Genomic DNA, 27,919 nt, shown 5'->3' on the forward strand with positions numbered 1-27,919 from the left:
AACGTTTAAAGCAACTGTTTTATTATTGTGACATGATCTAGAACATTAAGGAATCCTCACATGATTGGCTGAGCTCCAAATCCATAAACATGGATTCAAATGAATTTTGTATCGTCTCTAAATATCTAGTGTCTTGTTCACAATACCACCACCATAGCAAAACACTACATACTTGTCATTTTGCTAAATCCATTGTGGAATGCATTAAAAAAAATGCGCCCATGCAAGTACAGTCCACATGCTTACATCTGAATATAATTTACTCTGGTCCTTTTTGCTTTTTTATTTAATTAGAATTTGTATATTCCTTTCATGGTATTATATTTTTTGAACATTTGTTTAGTTTTTATTAAGTTGTTACTAATGAATAACTGATGGTGAAATGTTCCCTCTGTAAGAATTGAAAAACTCTTTGTTCAATGCTGAGTTTGTCACTGTAGTTATCTTCCATTTTATAAATGAAGTTGGTTTGAAAAAAAAATCCCAGTGAAAGTGAGGTCAGATTCTCTTTGCACTGCAGTTGCCATTTCCTAACCACTTATGAATTCTCCTTCACATCTTTCCATGATATTTTCCACCAAGGTAGTGGAAAAGTCGTCTTCTTCTAACTTTTCGACCACAGCCCAAGAATCTGCTGTAACAGACAAATATCCTCAAAGTATTATTTTGAGGTAAAAGGATATTTGGCTTTCAGTCCTTCACCAGCCACGGTTTTGTAAGCTTTCTTTTATAACTTCACTAACTTTCGGTGCGAAATGTCCTGGACAAGTGGTGGAAAGCGACATAAAGCAATCACTAGAAAAAAAGCACACCTCAGTTTCTTTTATACACTATTTAACAGTCCAATGGGATGGGTTCAGAAATGGAGCATTATTTCCAAAGTGAAAAAAAAATCTAATATCAAAAATGATGTATCAAAACTCCTACTCTCTACACGTACAGTAGCTATCAAAACTGGAGCATTGTGACGATCTGCATGTAGCGCGCGTTTCACCATAACCAACAGTTATCTGTTTACAGTGGTCACACAGTGTTATATACAGAGCAGTTTTTCACATTAGTGCTTTGAGAAAGGTGCTGGTTCAGTGAGCAAAGTGGTGCAGGTGATCAGTGACGTCCTCTGAATGCTCCCTGTTCTGTTCAGGGAGGTGTGTTCAAAGACTGGCTAAAAGAAAAGAGACAAATTCAAATTAATAACACCATTTTTTATGCGACCCTATTCAATACAATTTATGAAATTGTATTTCATTAAAAGTGAAAGGGTTACCTGTTTGAGGTTGAAATGCTGTTTCAGCATTAGGTAAAGAAACTGGAAAAGATGACATAAAGAGTTGAATTAGAAAAGCCAAATAAAAAAAGACTCCAACAGTCCTGTGGTTCAAAAATTCAGTTTTAGGATAAAAGCCAAGGGCAGGAAAGGAAGGCACAACATGGTGAAGTTAAGGGTAAGAGTGGGAGCAGTGTGATCTAAAGAGAGAAGGTTTAAGATTACCAGAAGAGTCAGAGAAAAAGAAACAGTTTAAATGTCCTCAGTTAGACACGGTCACAATGAACAGGCAGTGGGAGAAAAGGCCAGAAAGAAAGCAAGGATTGTTGTCAAAGTCATATGACTGCAAGCCTTATTAATTCAAACCACCCCAACCTATTGCCAAGAGTCCAAGTTTTAATAATACAGTTCTGGAAATTCAGAAGCTCAAATAATTGGCTGTGGCCATGTACAAAGGTCAGTAGCTTGGATTCAACAGATTTGAAACCATAGCCATAACACATCACAACATTCCACAAACATATTAGGGAGGAAGAGCATGACATCCAGCATTTCTAATTCAGTCACACAACTGTCAAAGGCCTGTGAAGATTTTTCAGTTACATAATTTAAAATCAACTTTTGCTACTTGTCGGATGTTCCAGACCCGTCAGAATGTCAGAAGTCTAAATTTTAGACTAGAGTATCAGGTAAAAATCGGTGAATCCTACGTTTTCTGTGAGGTAGCGATACAGGTAATTAAAGCAACATACATTGTCAGTGATACACAGCGTTACTTCTCAAGGCCTTTATTCCAAGCCCATATTTTTTATGTACTGTTTTATTTCCCACACAATGCACCCCAAGTCTTATTTGTTTTATTATTCTAAAACAAATCCAAAAAAAGATGAAATTGAATCATCAAGCAATGAGAAAGAAAATGAAAACTAAATATTGGGTCCATCCAGGACAGTTTCACCTGTTGATAAAGAAGCTGCAGAATTATCCTGATTGTTGCTGGGCCTAATTCAGGATGTCAGTGGCCTGGTTTAATATGCTGCTAGCAGTAATGAAACCGCAAATTAAAAAGACCACCAATTTCCAACTGATCCTGAACAGTGGTGGCCATTTTGAGGTAGGGACGTACACATGCGTTGCCTCTGAGTGATCAAACACAGGTGGTGAAATTGTTAATATTCTAATAATCAGGTAACTGAAGAGGCAGTGTTTTCCAGGAAGAAAGAGTTTCAAGTGTTCATTTCACTGGATCTAATTATTTATCAGGTCATTAAATTATGTGATTAAACACTGACAAACTGACAAAAACATTACACCAGTGGCACCTGCTTGCCTCCATACAACACCCTAAGGGTCTAATGAATACGGCTCGATGTGTTATAATTAGGATATTAAATGGGACAGAACATGACACCAAACAAACACAGAGGTCAACCACCCAATCACAGACAAAATAAATAACTAAATTAATCACACCCACCGGCTACAAACACACATACAGCATGTGTGTTTCTCATGAGTAGTAAGCCGATGCTTTCTTGCTGGAGTGTGGTGGGAGTCGACGTATGGAGAGAGGGGGGGGCACCCTGACGAAAAATGGAGGAGGAAGAATGAGGTGGGAGGTGAGTTTTGGCAATGTGATGGTAAAGCTCAGCAACGCTCCTCCCTGTGCTCCCTTTAGCCTGCTCTGGAATTACTGCTGATTTCAAACATTTATTTAATTTAAAGCCCCAGTGTGTAATTTTTTAACTTTTCTGGATGCATCTGGTGGTGAAGTTGCAATCCGCAACCAACTGAGCATCCGGCGGGGGTCATTTTATGGTGGCGCACTGCTAATTCCATTTCCAGTTTCCGGCAGCGCTGGAAATTAAATGCAAATGCGCGTATCCTAGACCATTTTCTGCAAGAGTATTTAATGCTGCGTTCTATTATACCGCTCGGAATTCGGACCCTGGAAGTCGGGGTGGTGATTTTTTCCGACCTCCCGAGTCACAATGGAACCAGACAACGAGCAATTTACACAGAGGTCGGGTCCCCCTAATGTAACTATATTTAACTCATTCAAGTTGACGAAAAAACATTGGTTCTTTGTTGAAGTTGATTATACATATATGAACAAATAATTATGGACAATATATTCAATTTCTGTGAATACGATCTAAATATTACACACTGTAGCTTTAATGAAGAAAATAAAGGTTTGATGAAAAGCTGATTTATTATTATTATTATTTGTTTCAGGTATTTATCTACACTTCTTGTGACAGACGTGGAAGACAATATTAAGTCTCGATGTCAAAAAATTTCCAGACACAATTTCTTGTTTAGTGTGTAACTGTGGTATCTTGCACAAATCAACATTATTCACAAGGACTTAAAGGGGCAGTAAGCGATTCAGGAGAGACCTTGTTTCTCTCATTGTTATTGGGATTTAACTGCTCTGGCCGTGCCGCAAACCCGCGACCTCTGGTATGGGAGTCTAACGCTAGCAGGTGTCTTAAGGTGGCTACAAGGGTGTTTACAAACTGCACTTGCATTGTTGTTTGGTGCAGTCCACACCATTCTTTTGGTTTTCGATTTTCAAAGCCTGGGCTGCAGCGAAAACCCAGATTTATTTTGGCACACAGAAAAGTGACAAATAACGGACGGTGGGGAAATATTCGCTGATTTTACAAAACGTGTACTGCTTTAGAATCAATTTTTGAGAAAGCTTAACTCTCTGTTGTTGTTGTTTTGACTGCACTGACCGGGCCTCCAACCCGCAGCCTTGGGTATGGGAGACTGACGCGCTAACCACAAGGCCAAAACCCCTAAGACTTATGGTGTTTGTCGCTAGTATATCTCTTAAGGCAGTGTTTTTCAAACACTGTGCGAGAGATCGTCAGGTGTGCTACAGGAAATTATCCAATTCCACTTAATGCATACAGGAAAACTACTCCTTTGTGCCTGCAGGTGGCGGTAGTGCGATTAGTAGGCTAATTAAAGCTAACTTTTTGATATCAAAAAATAGAATTAGAGATGCAGGTTCACCATTTGACCATTACAACAAGTGACAACGCTAACAAAGATGGACAAAGAGGAAATATACAGACCCTGGACTTGATCAAAGTCCCTCCCGACCTAACCCAGACATTGGCTGCTATAAAAGCAAAAAACACAGCGACTAAGAGCAGTCGAGAAAGAGCTCCGTGTGTTCCTTTCTTCAGCTCCTGTCGGGATTTCTGATTTGTGCTCATTTTAACAAGCCCAGGTTTCCAGTGAGTATAACTATGCGTGAGGAAGTTAACTATTGTGCACAAAGCATAATCAACATGCATGTGTGTACAAACAAAAATTTTGGAACCAAAAAGGATCTTGTACAAATAAGATAGATTTGCACTCTGGACATTAATCATATTTCAAACAATATATAATTGTGTATTTGTGTGTGTGTATATATATGTATAGTGTGTATACAGTATATGTTTAGCCTTAATGTATAGGTTGACCAGAATGCTTTGAAGCTTTGTTCGTTGCCATGGATTCATGGTAAATATCACAATTTTAATGCTGCATTTTATTTTGTTATTCACAGACAAGAATATTTGGTTAGATCCACATATATTTACAAAACACACATGCAAACAGTAAAAGCAAATGGGTGCAAATCAAGGGAGGTGTGCTTAAAAGGACAAAAATGTGGACACATGAGACACAGAACTGAAGAATTAAAAGTAAAGCTAGTTTTCTCACCAACTCGCCCTCACAGCCTCAATGTCACTCACTAAGTTCTGGGCCAAACAAATACCAAAAATCTGTGGATGAAAGAAATAAAAAACATAAATTGGCAACATTGCACTTTTTCATAAAGGAAATATGTGTTTCCAATTTTTGTGGCGCACCATGAAGGTTTAACATGGGAAGGGAACTGACCTGCAGCAGTGCAACTCCTATGAAGATCCCGGCCACCAAGGTGAGGTTGTCCTGTAACCACTTCTCAAACTGTGGCACACAGCCTTTCACATTGATGTAGTCCTTCTGCTCAGAGTCCTGTATGAACATAACTGCCTGTCACCATTTTTACACTGACTGAGTGTTCTCATACTACAGATTCCAAAAAAGAATCTTGTGCTTTATAAAAACACATTTTTAGCCTCACCTAAACTTCAGTGAAAAGATATGAGCTTATTTTTGCGCGTTAAAAACTGCCTTCCCATAACTGCAAAACAAAATTCTCTATCCAACCAAGGTAAAAACAGTTTTTCCGTGATCAAATTTTAATCTAAATTTGACTATGATGGAAAAAACATGCCAGTTTCCCAAATTCCCAGACTTTCTCCCTTCCTGTGAGAAAAATCAATCAGTTAAATAATTTGGAAACTTTGTCTACAATGAGAATGCAAGCATTCAGTCTCTGTCTCTGATGTGACAACCATGATAACTACTAACCTCCATCACAATAAATTGAAATAGTATAGTAAGAGTGAATGCATTTCTCATCAAATCACATCACATTAATCAGTTGTCATATTAATATGTAATAAAATCATCACGTGTCACATTTTTTTGGCTTCAACTGTCACATTTAACAAATGTAACATTTAAATATTAGATATTATAATTGCACATTTTGGTTATTTGTTAATAATATTATGTTCCAACTTGCCTTTAAAAGCATTGTTAGGAAAATCCCTAAAATCACTTAATCAAACAAAGAAAGAAATTAATAATATAATATAATAATAATAGAAGAAATGAATGAGTGAGAATGAGACGTAGATATATGTTACTTACTGGTTTAGCACGAACGTCGTATCCACACTGAGTGTTTATTACATCCTCCTGAAAAAGAATCAACTTTATAGTAGCTAATATGTTCAACATATTATGTACAGCTAAACAAGAACAAGAGCAAGAGCGTCCAGCTATGCTAGCAGCTCTGAGAAGCTGTAAGCAGTACAGTACTTTGAGCTGCTATTGTCAGCATGTAACAGTTTAGGGTGTTAGCATGTCAATTGTATTCGGTTTACATACCTTGAAGGACAAAAGCATTAAATTCACATATGGATAGATCAAATTTTAAAAAATGACAACTTTAAATGCAAAAAGTAAGTCAGACTTTAGATAAGTATTATTACTGCCTTCAAATTGAAATCATGAACTTGTGATTAAAAGGTTACAAGATTACAGGTGTTCACAGTATAGTTGGCTTGATTAAGTTGCAAGAACATCACTGCTAGGCAACAGCAACATGGATGCCAAATAGTAACGCTACTTTTGTCATTTAACAGAGGCTAATAATTTAGCGTAATGCATCAATACTGATGTGTAAAGACAGAGGGAAAAGATGAGGTCGTTGTGAAAATCAATGTTAATTTTCCTCAGATGTGTCATAAAATTACAAAGAAAAAATCTATTTGAAGTTAAAAAAAAACTTCCATGCTCTCTGCCGTTTCTGGAAATGTTAGCATGCACAATTCTGAGCTATTTTTTGTGTTTTATAATGTTGTCCTAAACCACTGTTCATTTCTGGCAGAAACGGTGGCAAGGGCTATAAATGTGTAGATCAGGGGTCACCAACACGTTGCGCGTGAGCTACTGGTAGCTGTGATTTCACAAGGGGTTTGGTGGTGGAAGGCCTCTACATTCCCTCCTGCTGGCTAAAAACCTACAGACCAAAATGGCCGAGCTGAGAAAACTACGACTCCCATGTGCCACAGGCAGGAGGGAGGGATCCAGCTGGAGCTGATAAAGCTGATTGACAGAGCAGAGAGGGGGGAGGAGATGAAAAGAGACTCCAAGAGTGTTGGAGAGAAAAGTTTTTAGGATATAGACTTTCATTTTGTAAAACCTTTTGAGTTGGAGAATAAACAAAGACGTTATTTTGTTTATGAAAACCCGAGTTAAACTTTTTGTATTGCTTTACCACACTACAACGTATACCAAAGCCTCAAATGACATCACCGTTGGTGGAGAATGTGGGCAGATTTTTGTAGTGTCGGTGAGAAGTTTCTTGTTGTTTATGCAGCTCTCATGGAGGGTACTCCACACAAAGCTACACCTGCCCCATTAAGGTGAACAACCAAGATGTTGAAGCATTGTTGGACTCAGGGGATTCAGTAACCCTGGTACATAAAGACTGAGTAGGCCCACAGATTGGGACTCTGAAAGATACCCAGCCTATCTCGTGTGTGCATGGAGATATATGAGAATATCCCACAACAATGTGGAAACTGGTCACTACACAGGGCCAGTGTAAGGGAAAAGCAGGGGTTCTCCCAAACTTGCCTGTGTCTCTATTAATAGGACAAGACTGTCCTTTGTTCTACAGGCTGTTGAACCAAGCGTCCTGGGGACGAACAAAGCCACAGCGTCATGAGAAAGTAAAGAAGGACAGATAGTCCTCGGATGGAACAGAGACAGCCCCAGAGAGAGAAGTTGAACCCATGGCAGAGACGGACTTACAGTCAGAAGATGCCATTTAGAGGCCGCACCACCTCTCTCAGGCCAATATGGCACAGCACAGCTAAATAATGTGTTAGAAGGGGTAGATCAAGAGCCAGAAGCACCAATCACATATCCGCATTTTGCTGTAACAAATGGGTTGTTGTACAGAGTGATAAAAACCCATGATCAAATAGTTGAACAGGTACTTGTACCAAAACCCTTTCGTCGGGCTGTGTTAGATCTGGCCCACACAAACTTGCTGGGGGCTCACTTGGGAGTAGTTAAGACGCAGCAGAGGGTAATACAACGTTTCTTTTGGCCAGAGAAAAAGAGAATTTCTGCCGTAGTTGCCTGGAGTGTCAGCTAACTGCACCCCGACCCTCCTTTAGGAATCCTCTCATATCACTGCCCATTATTGAGACACCATTTGAGAAAAGTGGCTTAGATATTGTGGGGCCGTTACCTATAGCACCAGGGGGCACCAGTACATCCTAGTGCTAGTAGACTATGCCACAAGGTATCCGGAGGCTATAGCACTTCGAAAAGCTACCACCAAGCAAATTTCGAAAGAACTCTTCCTTTTCTGCACAAGAGTAGGGATACCAAAAGAAATTTTGACTGATCAAGGAACTCCGTTTGTTAGAAAGGCTCTGAATATTTCGTTCATGACTATTATCTTGGTTTATTATTTCTACTTTAAGAGCAGAGTTAAACTGTGAGTAATATGTGCCTGTCACTTTAAGTGCGCAATGCATTCTGAGTTGTTTTCATTCCGTAGTACAGACCGGTAAATTCACAGACAGTTCGCCACGCTACAACGTTCATATGTGCAGCGCTGCAGTGCCAGTGTGCGTCTCTGAACTACAGTAAGTTTACTGTTTAATCCAGTAATGTATGTTGTACTCATTCACCGCGTTGATCTGTGTAACTGCTGTTTACGTACTTTATTTCAGCTCCGTCGCTGATTTCATTGACAGCTTCTGTATTAAGTCTGCGCATGTGCGTTCCATGGGTGCTGCCATTATGCAACAAGCGCAGATGCGGCCGGCTCGTTAACTAAGCGCACTTAGCGCAGTTCCATGCTGCGGAGATTATTATTTGGGTTATTGATTTATGTTTATGTTATTCTTTACCCTGGATGGAAGTGTATTGCACTAGTAATGTGTATGGTCACGTTAATGCACTTTTATATTGTAGATCAGTGATGTTAATGTCTGATCAGTTACAGTGAAACCATATATGTGTGCTTACGCCTACTGTATGCTGTCTGTATTATTGCAGTGTTTATTTGATACTGGAATGTGGTGTTTGCACTCATACTTATTATTGTTTATGTACCTGTTTTATTGCAGAACCACACACACACACACACACACACGCTGAAGCCAAATGCACTCAGTGCCTGTACTGTACCCTGTCTGTGCCTACAAGGGATTAAAGTTGCCTTAGACCGACTTCACTCTCCTGTCAAGTGTGTCCTGACCAACGCCCCGGGGGCGAATGGAGCATACTCCTATTGATCCAGTCACCTCATACAGTCCTTTACATAGCCTCTCCAACACCGTTCATGTCACAAGTGACCAAAAACCTCTGTGGCCTTTTGAAGATATAACAGCTCTGCACCTCAGTTTATCACCCTCAAACCGATGGGCTAGTTGAAAGATTCAACAAAACACTGAAAAGCATTTTGAGGAAATCAATTAAGAGAGATGGACGTAACTGGGATCAATGTTACCCTATCTGATGTTTGCAATAAGGGAGGTACCCCAATTTTCCACTGGTTTCTCTCCCTTTGAGTTGCTGTATGCTCACAAGCCCAGGGGTTTATTGGATATAGCCAAAGAATCCTGGGAGGCTCAACCATGTCCGCACCGCACCATGGTAGAACATGTGTCTACCATGAGGGATAGGATGAAGACCATCTACCCCATTGTCCGCGAACATATGGAGAAAGCTCAACGTGAGCGGGGAAATATGCGGTAACAGGAATTGTTTGTCACTTTCACAATGGACGTCAAAAAGAAACTGTTCAATATATTGCAGAAAACTCTTCTGTTGAAAGAAACAGGAAGTAGTTTGAGCTAGCGCTCTCTTTGTTGTGCGGACAGAGAGTAATAACTTTCCGCATTGAAGCAGCTCGAGGTTACGCTCATCATCTGTTGCAGTGAAAACGCACAACATGACGCACGTGCGTATAGTCTGCGTGATGATTTTTTTCAGAAACACAGAAAGGCAGAGAATATGGGTGAAGCGAGTGTTGTTGTGCTACATTTCCTCCCCCTCGTTTCCAGGTTGACACTCACTGCCTATCACATCACAGCTCACCTTACAGGAGATGAGTTCCCGACGTGTCCTGATATTTAGCCTGCTAGATATCTGGACAAGTCGGTGAGGCCTTGGAGAGTCACTTTGGCCTCGATGGTTTATTGGAAATCTGTTGTTCACAGAGAGAATCTGTGCTCAAATGTTATTAAAAAATTGTATTTGAATTTAAATACTTCCTTTGTGTTGATTCGACATTAATTCCATCATTTTAAATTTAAATATCAATTATTACAACTTGTGATTAATTCCGATTAATCACAGCAAATTGTGTGATTTATTAGTAAAAAAAAATGTTATCGATTGACAGCACTAATATATATAGATATACATATATGTCTGAAAATTACACATTGTATACATTGAAAGTTGACATTTCTTTGAGGAACACAAAACATATGATAGTGGAAATTAAATGAAAATCAAAATACAGAGAGAATTACGGTCTTAAAAATATGAGGAAAAAAAATCATCTGATATATTGCAATATCGTAAGGAAATAATCTGTTGAGAATTTTATTCAAATTGCTGCTTTACTCAAAATTCCTGGGGGAATCAAGTTCACTATTTCTGTTCATTTTACAGTAAATTGTTCTGTGCTGTTATTGTTTTTATGCAAAGAATGATATTTTCAAAAGACACTACTTTTTCCCCTTTTTTGTAATTGTATGTGGGTGTGTGGGGGTCAGTGTCCATACAACACATAGGTTGTTAGGATATTAATGGTGGTGAGCATCATTCATATCCATAAAACCTATGTGTTTATGATTAAATTCTTTACTACATCACACAATTGTTTGAAAGAGCATCAAGTTCTTCATAGATCTAGCATTCTTAATTGCTGTCAAACTTCACCAGAGTGATGGATTTAACTATGAAATGTACAAAAGCCCAAAGGGTCTTTGGGTATTGCAATTTCACACATGTAGAAACAGTAGCTTAATTCAGCTGATTTGTCATATGTATATAAATGTAAGCGATGTGATGCAAGTAGCTCTCGGCCACTTGGATTTTTTCAAATTAGCTCTCACATGAAGAAAAGTTGGAGACCCCTGGTGTATGTACGCATGCAGTGTTAGGGACTCCTACCGCTGGGTCCTTGGTGCAGCAGGAGAATGGAACGCCACACTTTTCCCGACTAGGATTCCCATCAGTGCAGTTAAAATAGATGTTCAGGTTCCAGTCATCTGCTCCAAATGCACCACAGCACTCCCACTTGAAGTCAGACAGAAGAAGAAAACATTATTAAACTGACAAATGCTCCTATGGTTACAAAATGCTGCTGCTGTTGTCGACAGAAATCAAAAAAGAACATTTAACAGTTTTAGACATGAATATGTGGACTTAATTGGTCTGATGACCAGCTCGATCCAGTCGTTTCGAGTGAGTTTAATTGTGACCTACATGTTGCTTGCTTAAATGGAAGAGCAGGCTGCATTGTTTATATTGCATTTACATTTGAATATTGTCCACCGAAGAGCAGGTTAAGTCTTAAGAAAATAATAAAAGGTTAAGAAAATAAAAAGTAAAATGGAGTTTTCATTAAAATTTTCATATTGTTATCAAATTGCATCATCATTTTAATATAGTCATAGAATGCCCATACAAGGATGTGACAATAAAAATTGGATTATTGCATTTTCATTTAAATTTTTACTCGAAAAACAAATGATAATGCTCTTGTGGAACTACATTTTCATTTTCACATTTACATTATCATTTGAATTAAGTCCCCTATAGGCTTCCATAGTTGTCTTTATTGTAATTATTGTTTTAATATATTACTTCAGACTATTATTTCCAAGGCACAGAATACACAACGTTTCAATATGTCTTACATATTCCTGAGTGAAATCTATTAGGTTCTGTAGATCGATATCATCCCGGTATGCCCGGATGTTATTGTTGATGAACAGGTTGAGCTGGTCTTTAATCCAGTCCTTAAAGACAAATGCCAGGATTCCTGTCGTCAGCTCCAAGAAAAAGATGATTCCTAGAAACACAGAGAACTAGGACAGAAAGAGGAGGGCAAAAAAGACAACAAATTCATACTGAGGTGAATTGGATTATGGGATCATTCATCTATGGATGCAGATTGGAACACGTTCTTATAATGAAACATACAAACTTGAGCAGGAAGGTGTTTTCTCGCAGCGCTCCAATGCATCCGGCAAAGCCTAGAATGAACATGACCCCCCCGACCACCATGAAGAGCCAGACTGGGTCCAGACCGCCCAGGTCTGTGATGGATGAGATGTTAGACAGGACCCCCTGGAGCGAGGAGAGAGAGCACAACAACATGCTCAGTCTGAGCCAGGCAGCTGCGTCTCTTTCAGGACAGAACATGTTTGCCAATAGGGTCACAGTGACATAAAACAGGATGGAACTTGAGAGATCAGAGGGGAAGTGAGGCTCTTGCAAAAAAAGAATTATTTGGAAAATCTTAACTGGAATTCAGGGAATATGAACTGCTTCAGTAAGATGTTTTCATTTAAAGTGTTGTTGTATCTTATTTCTATCACTCTCCTTGGAATCAAATAACAATGATTTGGTAAATTGACAGTCTATAAAGTTTGAACCTAGCTTCAAACTTATTTTGTTAAACTATTTTCAGAAAGATACAATTCTGCAATCATGGGATAACTGAAATTTAAAGCAGCCTTAATTCTTTGTTTTTTGAGGGCAGAGCAACAAACTGCTAGAACCTACACAATGTGCATTATCTAATATTGATTAGTGCAGCTTTAATTTGATTAAGAAGTAACATTAAAATGTTGATACACTGAGCATTAAATGAGGTAATTTGTGTTTAAATGAGGATTATAATAGAATGATACTGATCAGAAATAATGTTAGTCAAAAGGGAAATTCAAAAGAATAATTCAATTTGAATTGTGAAAATGAAAAACCTGTCAAAACACCTTACTTATTACTCACTTTCTCACTCCATGCCCACAGTCCAATTCCAACTAAGGCCATGCCCAACAGCTGGAAAAAAATGACAGTAAAGTTATGGTGTGAATGTGTTGATACAAAATGACACATTGGCAGCCTTTCAAAATCTTATTAAATGAAAATACATGAACATTTCTTCTGAGGCCACTGTGACCCAGTGATGTGGCTCTCTGATTGTTGTCTGGTTCATGGCTCATAGCCTTTGTTATTTCATAGTGGCATTCATCTATATCTTAATACTTTCAGTGTGTTCATTTGTCACTTTCATGGGGTTGGTGTAACCCTAATTTTAAAAAGGTCAAATTACGGTTTATGTGATAGTTTGAAGTCAAGCTTGTAACCTTAGTTATCTCATTTGTATAGTAGTTTTACTGATTGTCTAAATGAATCTAAACTAATCATTGATGTGTTTTGCATGGACATTGGTAATAGTACCATTTGTCTAAGCAATATAGTTGGTCAGTAATGGCTATCAAAATAACAAAATATTACATTAACAATATTAATATTAAATAATAACTTTAATTAATATCAAAGTTCCTCAGGGCACCACCCTTCAAAGCAAGGGGAATGATAGTCAATCAACTTATTCAGTCTCATTTACAATATACTAACCAGGGCTCCAGACTAACTTTTTACTAACTTTTAACCCCTTTACTAGGAGTGCTTTAGCCCCTTGATGAAATTTTTAGGGGCACAAGCAGAACATTTTGGGACACAGCTCAAGTCAGCCTGCAATGCAATCATCCACATTTTCACCCATTTTACCTGTATTACTGATAAATGCTTTGGTAATGAATAGACAACTTACAGAAATTACAATTTGCTGTTTTATTCAGTTCACAATTTGATTGAATTGAATGAGGAAAAGGGTCAATGGTTATTTTGCCATTGTTGGGTGAGATGTAAGCAGGGATTAATGCAAAAAAAATGAAAATAGAATCTGATAGATTTTTTATTTCTTTTTCTGGCGTTTTCCTAATCTATTTCTTTATAAGCCACTTTTTTTCCGCACTGCGCTCGCTTCCCATAGGTTTTCATGTAAAAAGGTGGATAGTGTGTACACACCTTTGACCCTCAATGCCTTCTAAATAAGTGAAATTCTGATATTAAGGCACCACCCCACACTTCTTGAAACAGCGCGATTTGCAAATCGCAAAAGGCTGCTATTTATTAGAATACGTTATGCAGCGCATCTGACCCAGTGTTTATACGTAGTGATGGCATGGCTGTCACTAGTGTGACAGCCATGCCATCCAATCAGAAATGCCATGGTGGACGGAGCCGCGGTGAAAGGGATAAAAGAGCGCACCGTTCTGGTTAAACCGCACCAGGACCAGCCTGGAGGCAGAACACGGGTGCAAGAGAACACGGGAGGTGAGTCGGGAGACCCATGTGCGCGTAATCCGGGAGCCACCCTATCGGCAGGGGAGGTGGTGTAGATCTACAATATCATGTGTGGCCTCTCTGAAATCGTATCGACTGAGAACTTAATTCCTGCGCAGACGTGAAGACGCATCGACTATTGTAGTTGACATGACCCCCTGCAGTTGACTAATCACTCCCGGACTCTTCCCCCTCTCACGCACCAGTCTATACTGGAGGAGTGCAGACTCGCTCCCTTGTTTTTTTTAAGAAAAAAAAAAGTCTGCACATTTGCAGGTCGCACCTGCGCGAGTAGTTGAAAAAATTATTTGCACTGTCTCAGAAAATGATCGCGGTCTGGAGCCCTACTTACTACTATTTGGAATTCTGATTGATAATTAAATTATTAATTACAACCAGATTCACCACCTTGGTAGTTAGCAGAGGTTGAAGGATTTGGAGTTCTACCGGTCAGCGGTTGGCAATACTCACACTTATGCAATATTAAATAGACCAGACTGCATATTTAATAACATTTATTTAAAAGACAAGTAAGACAAGTTGAAACAACAATATCTAATCAAACAAATGAAATATATAGAAGTTTGAGTTTGTGTGTGTGTGTGAGTACACAGACTAGGTGGTTGTAAAGGTCAAAGGTCAGAGAAGTACTACAAACAAGATGGCGGTAAACAAAGAAACTACAAAATGGCAGCATCAGAGGTGTCAGCTCGGCCACATGCTGTGCTTCTTTGATAAGGCCATTAGTTGCAGGACAAAGATACCACTTTCACACCAAAATTACCGTGTAGTCCCAGGTTTTTTAAACACGGGTCGACCCGCAATTGGCCACTTTCACACTGTGAGCAGAGCAGGGTCTGATGATTGCCAGCAGGAAAACTGTGTAGTGACAGGTGGCGGTCATAGGTGGCAGTAGAGGGCGGTGCTTGCCATTAAACAAAGAAGAACTGTGTAGTAAACAACAGAAAGCATGGTAGCCAGTGAGCCGGTGGTCAACGTTACCTTATATCTTGTACTTTTGTCACTCTTTCAAAGTTTACAAACTCAGCACAGTGTTACGAGCCACGCCAGGCCCTTAAAGCAGGTGGCTTTAGGGGGTTCGAAGTGTGTGTGTATGAGAGAAAAACAAGGTTGGCGCTGCGCGCTGTTGTGTACGTAGCTGCTGCCACAATGAGAAACATCATGTTACCGACAGTTTATGGCCACTGTGAGAAGTGAGAGACCGCCTGATGAGGCAGTGTTTGTACACCAAACGGTTGAAATAAAGTGCCCCGTTCTAAACCTCATCGATGATCTGGATTGTGTTAGTTGTTACCACCAACGAGCCAAAGCTAGGCTAAATGAGCTAGCTAGATGCGAGAGGTCTCATTACTACAGGCGGTGAGGTAACAGCAGTTACCGACGGAGGAGTCGAGCCTTCATTGCCTCTGTCATCACGCAAATTAGCGCGTTCATCCAGGTGTGACATTCACATCAATGCCGATCGGAAGTGAAGCCGATTATTACCCGGGTCTATTGCAGAGTCATTTGACCCGGGGCTGAATGCCGATTAAACGTTTTCGCACTGCAGAAAACGCCGGGTGTTTAGTGGGTTTAAACAAGTTTTTTGGACAGTGATAAAAGGGGCTAGAGTGTCAGGTTAAAAGGGTTAGTCACAGGGTACTAAAATCACATTAACCTATGAGCAAATATAACACTAAGTGTACACATTGACTCAAATCAATTCAGTACACTTACAAGGTTAAACATTCCTATGCTTAGCCGGGTTGCATTATGCTATGCTGTATGCACAAGTTACGTTACCAAATCCATGAAAAAAAAAAGAATAATCCTTTGGGGATGCTGTTTATGTGTCCTTTTGTGTCCTCCACAGAGTTAGATGCTCAACACTAACTCTGCTTGGTGCTTCCTGAGCTTCGATCAGTTGACAAGACTTTGTGTCTGCCACTGATGTAAAACCAGACTTTCCAGCCTTGGTTGGTCCTTTGGCAGGCTCTTGATTGATTGACTTGTGTTATCTAACCTATGACTTTAATTAAAGGGATAGTTCACTGATTTTAAAGTGAGGTTGTATGAGTTACTTATGCGTAGTTAATATGTAACCTTATGGAGATGGTGATAAGAGGGGACCACCGAAAAACGTATTTTTCGCCACATTTTTAAATGTTACCTAAAAAATAAAATCCATTAAATTGTACGTTAAATGATGTATTTTTTTCACTGCAAAAAAAGTGCAAACTTAAATGCCTGTTTGGCGGCAAATTGAAGCAGTGAAAAAAAATACATCCTTAAAGGAAGGGTGGGCGATGTCGAAAATCTCGAAAGTCCCACTCGCTTCCTTCAGACCTCTGTCTAAAGCCCCGCCCCCAACAACTAAAATTTTATTTAATTTAACTAAAACATAAAAACGGTTAGCAGTACTACAAAGACAACATTGGTTTTGAGTTTATATTTTAAACTTTAGCGCATTTCATCCATATTGTGTGACGATGAAACAGCTGCAGCACCTTCATAGCTTTCTGCCCTTTTTTCTGTTACTGTGACGCAATGAAGGTGAATATTGTACAGGACTCATAACATGTTGTTTAGCACGTCAGAGCTAGAGAGTGTTGTTGACTCAAAACTGAGTTTACTCCAGACTGTTCATGTATCTAATCATACAGCTAATAATTTATCATGTATCTAATCTAATCATGTGTTACTGTACAGGCCAGAATTCAAGGACTGAGCTTGGAGAAGTGACGTGACACAAGCTTGCTGTTTTACTACACCTGACATCACCAAATGCTCCTCCACTGGGCTGTCCTGTTGCAGGTCAACCTACTTGTGTCTGCCAGAACTGCCCACAGACGTGGAAAGAAGGTGCTGTGGGCAACTCCTGTGTCCAGGCTGCCACATATAATAATAATAATACATTTTATTTATCGGCACTCAAGGACACCGTACGGGGATACATAAGACATTAAAAGCGGCAAAAAAATAATAGCAACAATAAAAACAACAGAAAGAGGCAGAGCAATTGACATCAAGTGGCATAGGCAGTTTAACAGATGTGTTTTGAGTTGCAATTTGAAATGGGGGAATAAATCGATGTTCCTAAGTTGGGGTGGTAATGAATTCCAGAGACGGGGAGCAGAGCGGCTGAATGCTCTGCTCCCCATGGTGGTGAGACGGGCGGAGGGGACAGACAGGTGTATTGAGGAAGAAGATCTGAGGGAGCGGGGCCCTGGAGGAGATCAGACAAATATGGGGGGGCGAGGTTGTGGATGGCCTTGAATGTAAACAGGAGTACTTTGAATTGGATATGGAACTGGACCGGAAGCCAGTGGAGCTGTTGGAGGACAGGAGTGAAGTGGTGGATGTAGGGGGTTCGAGTTATGACGCGGGCAGCTGAATTCTGGACCAGTTGAAGTTTATGGAGGGATTTGTGAGGGAGGCCGAAGAGAGAGTTACAGTAATCCAGACGAGACTGTGGCGAGACTGTGGACAAGGACGGCGGCAGTGTAACGGGTAAGGGAGGGGCGGAGGCGATTGATGTTTCGTAGGTGGAAGTAGGCTGACCGGGTAATGTTATTGATGTGGGGTTGAAAAAATAGTGTGCTGTCAAGGATGACACCCAGACTCTTAACCTGGGGGAGGGTGAAAAGGAGGAGTTATCAATAGTGAGAGAAAAACTGTTGGTTTTGGATAAGGTGGATTTGGTGCCAATGAGGAGAACCTCGGTTTTATTACTGTTTAATATGAGGAAGTTTTGGGTGAACCAGGTTTTTATTTCAGAGATGCAATCAGTAAGGGAGGTCGGCGGGAGAGTGGACGATGGTTTGGAGGAAAGGTAGAGCTGGGTGTCATCAGCATAACAGTGGAAATGAATGTTAAATTTGCGGAAGATATTGCCGAGGTGAAGGAGGTAAATGATGAAGAGTAGGGGCCCCAGGACAGAGTCCTGGGCAACTGAAGTGACGGAGGAGGGAATGGATTTAAAAGACTTGAGTTGAATGAACTGAGTGCGGCCAGGGAGGTAAGATGTGAACCAGTCTAACGGAGTGTGGGTGATGCCGATGGAAGATACCAGATTGGAACTGTTCATACAGGTTATTGTGGGATAGGTGAGAATGGCGTTGAGAGGCAACTGTTTTTTCAATGATTTTGGAGATGAAGGGTAGATTGGATATAGGATGGAATTTGTTGAAGTTGGACGGGTCGGCACCAGGTTTTTTCAAAATTGGGGTAGTGGCAGCAGTTTTGAAGGATGTAGGGACAGTTCCAGTGGTGAGAGAGGAGTGGATGATAGCAGAAATGAGGGGGACCAGGGAGGGAAGGCAGGCTTTAACAAGTTTTGTGGGGAGGGAGTCAGGTTGACAAGTGGATGGCTTGGATTTCCAGGTGAGTTCTGTGATTTCTGAAATAGCGGGGAGCTGGAAGGATGAGAATGAGTGTGTGGATGGGGGAAAGTCGGCTGAGATGCTGAAAAAATCAAGAACATCCACCAGCACCTTGGATCAGTCCAAGGTGCTGGCTTGGATCAGTCCAAGGTGCTGGCGAAGACGTTCAAGTTGCCGACCTTTGGCTTTCATGAGACGAAGAATTGGGGTGAACCAAGGGGCGGAGACGGAAAAAGAAACATCTGTTTTTTAACGGAGCAAGGGAATTAAGAATATTATGGAGTCCAGTGTTGTAATGAGAGACCAGATCATCGGGGGTGGATAGATTGTGATTGTCAGGGAGGGTCGGCACCAGGTTTTTTCAAAATTGGGGTAGTGGCAGCAGTTTTGAAGGATGTAGGGACAGTTCCAGTGGTGAGAGAGGAGTGGATGATAGCAGAAATGAGGGGGACCAGGGAGGGAAGGCAGGCTTTAACAAGTTTTGTGGGGAGGGAGTCAGGTTGACAAGTGGATGGCTTGGATTTCCAGGTGAGTTCTGTGATTTCTGAAATAGCGGGGAGCTGGAAGGAGGAGAATGAGTGTGTGGATGGGGGAAAGTCGGCTGAGATGCTGAAAAAATCAAGAACATCCACCAGCACCTTGGATCAGTCCAAGGTGCTGGCGAAGACGTTTAAGTTGCCGACCTTTGGCTTTCATGAGACGAAGAATTGGGGTGAACCAAGGGGCGGAGACGGAAAAAGAAACATCTGTTTTTTAACGGAGCAAGGGAATTAAGAATATTATGGAGTCCAGTGTTGTAATGAGAGACCAGATCATCGGGGGTGGATAGATTGTGATTGTCAGGGAGGCAGGAGGAGTTAATTGAAGTGAGAGTGGCGGGGTTGATATTCTTTATATTCCGAAATTAAATAAGGCTTGGTATTTTAGAGATGGAGAGAGTGAGCTTCACTGTAAATGAGAGGAGAAAGTGGTCAGTTATGGGGAGTTCATCAGCTGTAACATCAGAAGGGGTGACACCAGAGCAGCAGATTAATTCCAGAATATGTCCTTTGGAGTGTGTGGGAAAAGTGGTATTTTCCTGACATCCAAAACTCTCTAAGCAGGAGGTGAAGTCTTTGGTGAGAGGCAGATTGATATTGTCCATGTGGATATTGAAATCGCCCAGCAGTATTAGGTTTGGTGAGAGAGAGGATAAGCGGGTGAGAAAAGCAGCAAAGTCATTTAAAAATTCACTATTCGGTTTAGGGGGGCGCTAGACAGTAGCAATGATGGTTGGAGTGGGACCAGACAACTTGCTGACAGCAGATTCAAATGAGCTGGAGAGAGGCACAGACACCGGCAAGACTTTCCACTTCTCGCGGTAAATTATTGCGAGACCTCCTCCCCGGCCGGAGCCACGGGGTTGACAGATGTAAACAAACCCACTAGGAGTGGATTCATTCAGCTGAGAAAAGGCGTTGGGCTGTTGCCATGTCTCGGTTAAACAAAGAAAGTCTAGATTACGATGGGAGATGAGGTCCTGGATGAGATGTCCCTTGCCTGTCAGTGAGCGGATGTTCAGCAGAGCGAAGTTGAGTGAAGTGTTGTCACAGCTGGTGGTGGTGCTAGCCGACTGAGCTAGGCGGGCTAACACGCTGTGGTCGACAGCCCAGTTGTTGGAGCGTGGAGGGCGACGAGAGCTGGACAATATTGACTTTATTGCTGTTGAGCTGTTGTGGTGGAGATTCCGGCGGGACCCTCGGTGGATGTATCTCCGGCGGGGCTGGAAGGCGATGTCCGGGTGAAGGTGGAAGGCCTCCGGAGCAGGTCCAGGCAGGTGACAGCGCAGCCGGAGCAGATCAATGGCCGAGTACTGAAGCAAACCCGTCACTAGCAGTGAAACAAGATGTATGTCCTTCCGGCCCACATTGTGGATGAGGACTTAACCAGCGTCGACGGCCAGTGAAAATGCCAGGTGAGGCTCAAGCCGGAACAGAGCAGGTGAGCAAACAGTGAGACTCACACAAACGGTAGTGCCGGTAGATCGTAGAAGTATTCCAAATGAAGGCAATTACACTGTCCGATTAGGTCATAAAACCATAAAATAAGTCTGGGAAGTCTGGAAAGTTAAAAAGATAAAAGGTTACCGGCGAGCAGCGGTAGCAAGTCGTGCCAGCGTTCACTCGTCGCCTCAACACCAATTATGATATGAAACCATATGGAGGTTTACATTTTGGACATAGAGTATTTTGTGCAGTACCAATGTTTATTTATTTATTTATCTTCTGCATAACCTTTTATATATTGTTGGAATAAGAATCTTTAAAATGTTCAAGGCCTTTTCCTTATTCACACAGCATAAACAATCCAACCATTACATTTACCTCTTTACAAGCTGCACAAATAATGAGAACACAATGTGTCATGACACCTGTTTATTTTTTTGGGAACATCATACAATATAACAAATATATATATATATTATAATATTAGCATAATCAACATATGTACAAAAAAGGAAGAAACTGTCTGCACAGGGTTTCCTAGCTCTTTAGTGTCAAAGAAGGTCTGTCAGCTGACGGGTCAGGCTGCTGTCGTCGACTCTTAGGCAGTGGTCCTGTTGAAAGAATATCACCATAATAAATCAACATTACTGTCAACACTACAGCAGCATTATCTGCAGGCACACAGTTTCTGTGTCACCTTTTGTGGGAGCCAAGTATAATTGATTCAGTGAGTTGTTGGTGGACCAGCCACTCTTTCATATGAATGTGTTATGACTTTGTCTAGATCAATATTGAAGATCATAACAAGTAGTTCTGAGGTTCAGAATCTGTTAAAAAAATTATAACAACCCACCTGGCATAAATGTTTACACTTTGGCATTTTTACAACATTGCCATATGGATTTTTTAAGAATTTTAAATTCTGGTATAAGAAGGTGGTCAACTTATAATGTTCATATTACCTTACATTTGTTGTGTGAGTGGCGTAATGCCGTTGTGAATGGGGCGGTGCGTGGAGTAGGTGCATAGGGTGTGTGCGTGTACGTGGGTGGAGTGAGAGACGAGAGAGAGAGAGCGGAGCGGCTCAAAAAGTACAGTGCATGTGCATGTAGGAGATCTGCGGTAAACGTCCAGTCTCTCAGTTCCACAATAAACGCAGAAACGTTCGGTTCCCCATAAAGAAGCCTCAGTGTGTCTATTCACCACGCTGTCTAAGGGAAAAGAAAAGGGGTTGGTCCCGGAGCAGGCTGCTTCGGCCCTGGTGAGACTTATCACCCCGCTCCTCGACTACGGTCCGGACGACGGGTGGGTCCAAAGACCAACACTGGTGACCACGAAGGGACCCTCGACAGCGCTGGTGAGCACAAATAAAACTGGTGAAATAAACCGCTAACACGAGCGCTAACACCTAAGCTAATGCTAAGATGGCTGCTGCTAGCCGCCGCTCTGCCGCAGAGCACATGTACGGGAGGGTGACGAGCAACTCCAACCCATTTATGACGCTGACTGTAACCGATGAAGTTCAAGTGGATATAAACACAGACAATGAAGCTGAAAGAAGCCAAAGAAGAGCCAGTGAAAGTGAGGCAAAAAGTAACTGAACCAACACGAGCCCAAGAAAAGTACCAATCCCTTTGTTGATGTTTATGGGGATAAAAACTGGTTCCACGATGGCGGGACCAACATGCAAAGGGGGGACCCATGTTTTCATGTGCATAATCACACATATGCCCAATCATTTAAGCCGCATAGCACTGTGTCACCAGTAGATATTGCTACACCTCTCAACCCCTTTTCCACCGCTCACCAGGGCAGTTTCACCCAAAGCACCCCTGTCCCTTATCATTCCCCATACCCCAGTGCCCAGAGCTCCACGCCCCACCAAATGACACTAACTATGCACATTTACCAGCACAGAAGTGTGCTCAGACTGTGGAACTAAAGGGCTCTCTCCACAAAAGATCGCCCAAAGTCATGTGTACGCCAGCCAGCTCCGTGCATGTTACCAGCCTTCTTCGGAGAGTGAGGAAGACTACGACCATGACTGGAGAGAAAGAGCCCCCACCTTACGTCCTGGTCAGTATGATGGCACCACTCCCTGGAAAGAGTTACTGCACAGGTTTGAGAGATGTGCTAGAGCTAATCACTGGTCAGAAAAGACAAAGACTGTTCAGTTAAAGTAAAGAAACTGCAGTCCCTTCATGCACTGAAAAATGTCCGGTTCCAGTGGACTCTGGAATGTCAGGCAGCTTTCGGTGAACTCAAGCACCTTCTCACCACAGCCCCAGTTCTGGGTTACCCACTCGACCTAGGTGACATGATACCAGACACCGACGCAAGCAACGTTGGCATCAGCGCCGTCCTCTCGCAAGTTCAGCAGGGCGAGGAGTGTGTGCTGGCCTACGGGAGTCGAAAGCTGTCCAAAACTGAACAGAATTACTGCACCACGCGGCGAGAACTGCTGGCCGTGGTGGAGTTTACATCCCATTTTCAGAAGTATCTCCTGGGGTGTCCTTTCACGGTGTGGTTGACGGGAATGAAGGAACCTGAGGGAGAACTTGCCAGGTGGCTCGAAAGGCTTGGCGAGTGTAAAAAAGGCCATGCCACTATGTAATGTTCTGTTTTTTAGATGTAATAGTATTTCCGAGTTATGAGACTGATGATCTGCCAAATACGGCCGTATGCATTTTACTTGTCAGATTTATGTGTTAATGACTTCTTTGAGCCTCCCTTCCTTTGGATTGTACCGAACTTGGAGCCTCCTTTCCTTTGGATTGTACCTGAACTCTGAGCCCCCTTTCCTTCGGATTGTACCTGAACTTTGACCCCCTTTTCCTTCGGATTGTACCTGAACTTTGAGACCCCGTTCTTTCAGATTGTACCTGAAATGTAATGACCTTGTATTTGGTATGCTGGACAGCATCTAGATAAATAGTCAGAACTCTACAACTGCTTCCGCCTCCATCTTTCGCACCCTCACCTGAAGACAACTCTAGTGTCCTGACCCGACACCCTGGAGCGATTGTTGCCACATCTTACTTTCAAACAGTGAGTACAACTTTGTGATCATTCATCGCCCTGGCCAGTTACACAGTAATGCTGACAGCCTCTCCAGAAGGCCCTGCCCCCAGTCCTGTCCATGTAAGCTGCCAGACCCCTGCCTGTACCCAGCGAACGTCAGTCACCAGGCCGTGCATTGCGAGTTGGACTCCAACATCAGCCAGGTGATGCTGTGTCCAGTGGGGGTAGAAGGACACTGCTTCCGCAGCAGTGAGTCTAGTTAGGCCCCCTGAGATAATCTACCAGACTAAGACCTATGAAACTGACCTCTTTAGTGGCTGGTCTCCAGACGAGTTACAACAGGCTCAGACAAACGATCCAGACATTGCGCCTATTAAGCCATGGATGGAGGCCAGCAGTGAGCGCCCCCCATGGGTAACAGTCTCTCCACACAGCCCAGCCACAAAGACATATTGGAGCCAGTGGAAGCGACTCTACATTCGAGATGGGATGCTGGTCAGACGGTTTTACTGCATGGACGACACTCTGTTCTACCCCCAGGTTGTGCTGCCACGCACCTCCGACCTGATGTCATGAGACAGATGCACGAAGGGCAGGTTGGTGGACATTTTGGTGTGGAGCGGACTGTTGCCCGGCTGCAGACCAGATACTTCTGGTATCGCATGAGGGAAGACGTCGCCCTCTGGTATGGCACCTGTACAAGCTTTGCATCCAATGCCAGGCCACTCAACACACCGCAAGCTCCCATGGGTACTGTGCGAGTTGGAGCCCCCATGGAGCGCATTGCCTTGGACATTTAGGGGGGCACTGAACGAGACAGAGCACAAGAACCAATATGTGGTTGTGATACAGGACTACTTCACAAAGAGGGTGGAGGCCTTTCCTTTGTCCAACGACAAAGCTGTGACTGTGGCAGAAGTGCTCGCCTCGGAGTGGGTGTGTCATTATGGAGCACCGCGATCAAGGCCGGAACTTTGAATCCAAAGTGTTTCAGAAGATGTGCACTCTATTTGGTATCGACAAGACACAGACCACACCAGTCCGACCGCAGTCTGATGGCCAAGTCAAAAGGTTTAATGCTACCCTCCAAGGTATTCTAGCCAAGACGGCAGAGCGTTGCCACTGGGATTGGGACCACATGATACCCTATGCTGTCATGGCCTACAGAGCAACCAAACACTCCATAAGACTGTGACATAAGACTGTGATCAAAAATTGTATTTGCTGCATTTTTCAGTTAAAGGAGAATTTTGAGTTAATGGGGAATGTTTATTTTACTGTGCCCCAGACATTTAGGTCAAAGTCTAGGATAAATCATAGCCTGTATAATCTGTGTTATAAATGCCTTTTCAGGTTTTGTTTTTGCTCTACTATGATGTGTGCACACTCAAAACATGTACTACTACGTGTTTGCACTGAAAAGCTGCACTTTGTTATCGTCCACCCTTGAAATGTACTGGTGATCTACTGGTTATACTGACTCCCCTCAACTGGACGGTATATTTGTGTCCATGTGTATGTTGCTGTGCTGGAGTGGAATTATGTGGTAATTGCCATCCAGAGTGGGGGTAGTGTGGAGTAGGTGCATAGGATGTGTGTGTAGATGGGTGGAGCGAGTGATGAGAGAGCGGAGAGGCTGAAAAAGTATGGTCCATGTGCATGTAGGAGATCTGCGCTAAACGTCCAGTTCCCCATAAAGAAGTCTCCGTGTGTCTATTCACCACGCTGTCTAAGGGAAAAGAAAAGGGGTTGGTCCCGACTACGGACGGGTCCAAAGACTAACACATTGAACAGTACTTTTAATTTCATTTCCTGACCGTCGGCGGGCCGTAGTCGGGGAGCAGGGAGACAGTTTCCCTAGGGACGAAGCTCTGCCTCGGGACCTGCCCCTCATGCCCGACAGCGTTATGAAAACCACACGTAGACTTCTTGATGGAACACGAGGCATTCTCACTGCGCCCGCTCCACACACACACACACACACACACGTAAAGCTAGTCCCGTTCAAAGCTAATATAGATAAACAGTCAAACGACATTTGCTTACAACTACAGTGAAGACACCCTGTGAACACACAGGCAGCGTTAGCTGTAGATACACACAAGCTAACATAGCATTAGCTAACTTAATTAGTGTCCTCCAGCGAAGCTAACATGGCGCTGGCTAATACACACACAAGCTATCTAACAGTTCTGTTGGTTACACAGTTCAAGAAAATTAACCGCTTTCACACAAAACAAAGCAGATCATTACCTTTCACCTTCTTCTCCTCCTGGAGTTGACGTCAGCGTTGAAGAGCCACACCGATGTTTACTCCTTGTAGTATCCAACCTCTTTTTGTCTGTAGCCGTCTCTACTGCTGTCTTCCTGTTGTGACCGGAAGCTGTTGTTGTGACTTTCTGTGCCGCTCTGCAACTCTTTTCTTCTGTAGTTCAATGTAGCAACTCGTCTGTAGCTGTAGCTCTGTAGCTCTGTTGCCTCTGCTTCGTTTGTTTGCCGACGCCGTGCAGGAGACTGGTCAGGCGCCCCACTGTGTGGTGAACGATCAGAGTGCGCGCAGGCAGGAGAAAGCCAGTTCATCCTATCATTTTCTTCGGACCGAACTTTCTGATTGGTTGTGGTTTTTACACTCCTGCCTTGGCCACAGATGAGGGATTATTATCGTTTCAGTGTCAGACCATTCAATGTATTCATCGCTATCGGTATGTTACGAGAGTTTCAAGTAATATGACAGAAAGTGCTTCTCACAAAAAACGCCTACCCCACCTTTAAGCGTACAATTGAACAGATTGTTTTTTTAAGGTAAGATTTAAAAATGTCGCAAAAAAAGATCTTTTTCGATGGTCCCCTCTGCAACAGTGATACTCCATCTATCGCTACTTCCACTTCTCCTTCAAACTCTGTAAAATGACATCGCTGATCTCCATAAGGTAAAATATTAACTATGCATTAGTAACTCATACAACCCCACTTCAAAATCGCTGAACTATCCCTTTAAGAAACGGTAATGCTATCTACTATTTACAACAAATATGAATTTATAAATTATGTATGACAAATGTGTAAGAGCAAAAGCATAAAAATACAGCTGAAACAATAGTGGTGTAATCACTACGTTGCTGGGCACAAAAAGCAATGCAGAAAAAAAACCCAAAGGGAGAAAGCTTCCCAGCCATGTTCATTGTTCAGACAGAACAGGGATTTGACACTGCACTGTGAACTTTTCCCACTTTTTATGACATTTTCAATAAAATAACTGATACGCAATAACTTATGACATACCACAACACATATACATATATATAGATATACTATTTTTAAATATAAATTGTACTGAAATTGCACGAGTTAAGTATTGAGAGTTTAAATGAAATGAGACTTTGTGTTTGGTAATATCGCCTTTGACATGAATGACATCACCTTTCGTTACGCGAATGACGTCATGTCTTTGTATAAATATATGTATGTTGAAGCCGAGGCTGAAAATGAGAAAATGAGTTCGACTGTTCTGAATGTGCTCATGCTGCAGTCAGTGGCAGTGCAGTGTTTGTCGGTTGATGAGCTGCAGCGCTGAGCTGTCATTATAATTCACTACGGAAAGCGGATTAGCTGCCTGTTGTCAGCTGGGCTGCAGCTGCTGTTATCCCAACAGGTCTGTCCGAGCACAAACAGGATCGGACATTAATGCACCGACCGGACTCTGAGTATGAACCTAAAAAATAAGATGTAGTGATGATGAATCTGGCCTTCCTCCCTGGTGACCAGCGGACACGATAATAACCAAGGTGGAGAGACGCGCACATTTAAACGAATGAAAAACACAGCTCTTACCCAAAATAGGATATTGAATCCAAAAATGAAGTATTTGATGCAGCAGCTGACTTCGTGTCCTTTGTAGTGATTCCCCGACATGTTTGATCATCACCCGCGCAGCGTCTCCGTGTGAAGGGGGCAAATACGGCCTGCTTCACAGGCTTTGTGTGAGGGATGGAGCAGGTTCAGCGCCCCGGGGATGCATTTCACTTTGTCCGCTTCAGAATGCCCACGCATCGGCTTCAACCCCACGTCGGGGCCATGCTGGACGGAGATCAGTACGCATTCACACACCAGGGAGGAAGAGATCTATATAACGGACGTAAACGCAGTAAGAAACAAAAATTACACCCTCCGCTATCTGG

General features: G+C 42.3%; 1 protein-coding gene across 3 annotated transcripts; it reads right to left on the minus strand.

Moving 5' to 3' along the window:
* tspan5a (tetraspanin 5a) lies at window positions 1-27,919 on the minus strand. 3 transcript variants are annotated; one of them, XM_035626205.2, is made up of 12 exons: window positions 27,573-27,919; window positions 15,138-15,300; window positions 12,950-13,000; window positions 12,137-12,283; window positions 11,851-12,021; window positions 11,102-11,227; window positions 6,038-6,085; window positions 5,177-5,293; window positions 4,997-5,058; window positions 2,745-2,850; window positions 1,268-1,309; window positions 1-1,165 (listed from the first exon to the last, which is right to left on the minus strand). In XM_035626205.2, the coding sequence occupies exons 3-10, from the start codon at window positions 12,989-12,991 to the stop codon at window positions 2,778-2,780; spliced, it is 786 nt and encodes a 261-aa protein (XP_035482098.1). In that variant the 5' UTR covers window positions 12,992-13,000; window positions 15,138-15,300; window positions 27,573-27,919; the 3' UTR covers window positions 1-1,165; window positions 1,268-1,309; window positions 2,745-2,777. The 3 variants fall into 3 exon arrangements, with proteins under 3 accessions (XP_035482098.1, XP_035482096.1, XP_035482097.1); XM_035626203.2 differs by lacking the exon at window positions 15,138-15,300 and having other exon boundaries at window positions 27,573-27,917; XM_035626204.2 differs by lacking the exons at window positions 2,745-2,850; window positions 15,138-15,300 and having other exon boundaries at window positions 27,573-27,916.

This window comes from Scophthalmus maximus, chromosome 2 (assembly GCF_022379125.1).
Source record: "Scophthalmus maximus strain ysfricsl-2021 chromosome 2, ASM2237912v1, whole genome shotgun sequence".
NCBI lineage: Eukaryota > Metazoa > Chordata > Actinopteri > Pleuronectiformes > Scophthalmidae > Scophthalmus > Scophthalmus maximus.